General features: G+C 26.7%; 1 protein-coding gene across 1 annotated transcript in view; it reads left to right on the top strand.

Moving 5' to 3' along the window:
- Window positions 1-2,685, top strand: part of LOC107448013 (atrial natriuretic peptide receptor 1) — a 250,934-nt gene that overhangs the window by 245,115 nt on the left and 3,134 nt on the right. The window contains exons 20-21 of the mRNA XM_043057664.2: window positions 1,160-1,258; window positions 2,198-2,289. Of these exons, the coding sequence (XP_042913598.1) occupies window positions 1,160-1,258; window positions 2,198-2,289 (191 nt within the window). The remainder of the gene's footprint in view (window positions 1-1,159; window positions 1,259-2,197; window positions 2,290-2,685) is intronic.

The following is a 2,685-nucleotide window of genomic DNA, read 5'->3' as shown; positions in this document are numbered from 1 at the left end:
TGCTTCAAATGAAATAATTTAATAGTAAAAAAATTAGTCAATGAAATTTTATAGTACATTCTTCAAACAAATTTTCGATGAAATATGACTGTTCGGTCTTAAGCAAAACGCCATCTGTTGTAATTGCTTCGAACTAGTCAGTTGCTCTTGAACTCTTGTTTGAGTCAGTCGTGGCTACCATTGCAATAGTGCAATGATTTTGGTTTGATTATTTACAATTGTTAAGTAAAGTATTGTTTGTTAAACTTGTAGTATTCAATGAACCAGCGCATTGTGTACAATCATGTACAGGAACATCTATGAGATACTGTTTTAATTATATTCATAATAAACTCTTTGTAATAACAATAATTACAATAATGAATAAGAGTATTTGTTTTATAATAAATATTAATTATTTGAAAATATAGAAAACATTAAAATTAAAATGTTCTTTGGTAGAAGATGTATAGACCAAAAGACTGCATATGTGGAATGCTCAAAAATCGAGAAAAGTGCACATATTTTTCAAAATTCTATAACTTTGTCAAAAAAACTCAAATCGATTTGAAATTTTGAGGGCTTGCATAGAACAGTTCGAATAACTATTTTCTATTTTCAGAAAGTACAAAAAAATTTTTTTGCGAATTTGGCAAGTGTTCAAACTTAACAAATATTTTCACCATAAAAACAACCTATGATAAAAAGCTAGATTCAGTTCGCCAAAAACAAATTATTGCAATTTGATCATATGTAACTAACAGTAGAGGGTTCAGTTTAGAACATATCAAATTTTCATGCAATTTGAATGATTTTTCGCAATTCTGTGAACATTTGAATTTAGACCATTTCTTTGTAGATTTCAAAATTTTCGCAAACTTTTGACCGGTAGTGTATATGTATATATTATATATATATATAGCATCGTGATATTAACAAAAATTTTATTAACAGCACTTAATCCTAGTTTCGAATACAATTTGTGGAATTTCTTTAAGTTGCATAATGAGTTAAAAATTATTCGTTTTATATTGTTAAAAATTATTTATTATGTATTGATGAGGCTTAAATTGTTAAATGCGTTAGACTATTACAATGCTTTACATAATCTATTCATCAAAGTATTGCGTAACTATATATTTCATTTAAACCGACCATTTCAATTGTTCTTCTATTTCAGGCTCATGCGTCGCTGGTGTAGTTGGTCTCAAAATGCCTCGATACTGTTTATTTGGTGATACAGTAAATACCGCCTCACGAATGGAATCAAATGGTTTGCGTAAGTAATAGCAAATTATTTTTCTTTTCTTTTTCTCATTTTCTCAAATAAACATCCGATTTCTCATATTCTTATAGTTGAATTTTCTTCATTGTTTCTTTAGATGCACTTTTATTTGAATTATACAGTAGTGTTCCATGTTTTTATGTTTCCACATAAAAGTCATGTTATTAAATATATTGACACTAATAATGAATGAGAAATGGTTATGTAGCTTTTATTGAAATCTATGGAAATATCACCATTATTATGCTGATAACAACCTCGAAATTCCGAATAAGGACTATCAATTTTTTCGATAATATTTTTATAACCTCAAAATAGGATAAAAAACATAGTCATGGTTACTAAAACTATACTATACGTTATTTAAACTCTTCATTTAGTCATTTTTCCGTTCGTATGACAACAGTTTACCAGAAATTAATCTGGCTTTAAAACTATGTAGTTCTTTTTAGATCACAGTAAGTAAAACATACAAAACTCAAACGTAAGTTTAATCGAATCATTGGTTCTTATTCCATGCTCTAAAATATCATGATAAGAATTCAAAAATTTCACAACATTTGCGAAATTTTATCACTTCTTATATAACTATATTTTATTATTAACTACATAATACCTCATTACAAAAGCTCTTCGGTAAAAATTATCGACCTTTTTAATGCTCCATAGAGCCAGAAACACGGTACATTTTTCCATATTCTATTAGTTTTCACCATACTTTTCTTCTCAGTGAGTGTATAAAAATATATTTTCGACTTAAGTATAGTAAAAAAAAATATATATACTGTTTAGAAAAGATAGTCTATGCCCTCAATCCGTAAATTTTTATGTTTTAATAGATTTTTTTGTCTAAACCGTATATTTTCTAATTGTATGTATTATATTAACGTAAATTCATTAAGTATTTTGATTTACCCGAAAAAATCATTTCAGCTTTGAAAATTCACGTTAGTAGCAGTACAAAAGAAATTCTTGACGCATTCAATACTTTCAAATTGGAACTAAGAGGTGAAGTTGAAATGAAGGTAAGGGAACAGTTTTTTTTAATTTCATTCATGTATATAGAGTTCACAAATTAAATGATACATGTATTATACAAGTTGTTAAATGAATCGAAATGTTGGTCAGATGAAAGCCATGTAAGATTTTTATGCTGATCCATCTTGTGACTTCTATTATAAAACAGAGTGTAAAAATCGTTTAATTTCTTTGAAACGATATAAAAAACTGACGTTTGAATAATACGGTTTAATTATTATAAATATTATTATATATATATTATATAATAAATATTATTGTAATAAATTATGCTATAAATTTAGGAAATTTCCTCACTAGATTCATGTCCCAAAAATTTGTAATAGTTGTCCAGAGTTGTCCATAAAATTACAGATTGTTCCCAAAACTTTCATGAATTGAAA

This window comes from Parasteatoda tepidariorum, chromosome 1 (assembly GCF_043381705.1).
Source record: "Parasteatoda tepidariorum isolate YZ-2023 chromosome 1, CAS_Ptep_4.0, whole genome shotgun sequence".
NCBI lineage: Eukaryota > Metazoa > Arthropoda > Arachnida > Araneae > Theridiidae > Parasteatoda > Parasteatoda tepidariorum.
This window is presented reverse-complemented; position numbering and strand designations above follow the sequence as displayed.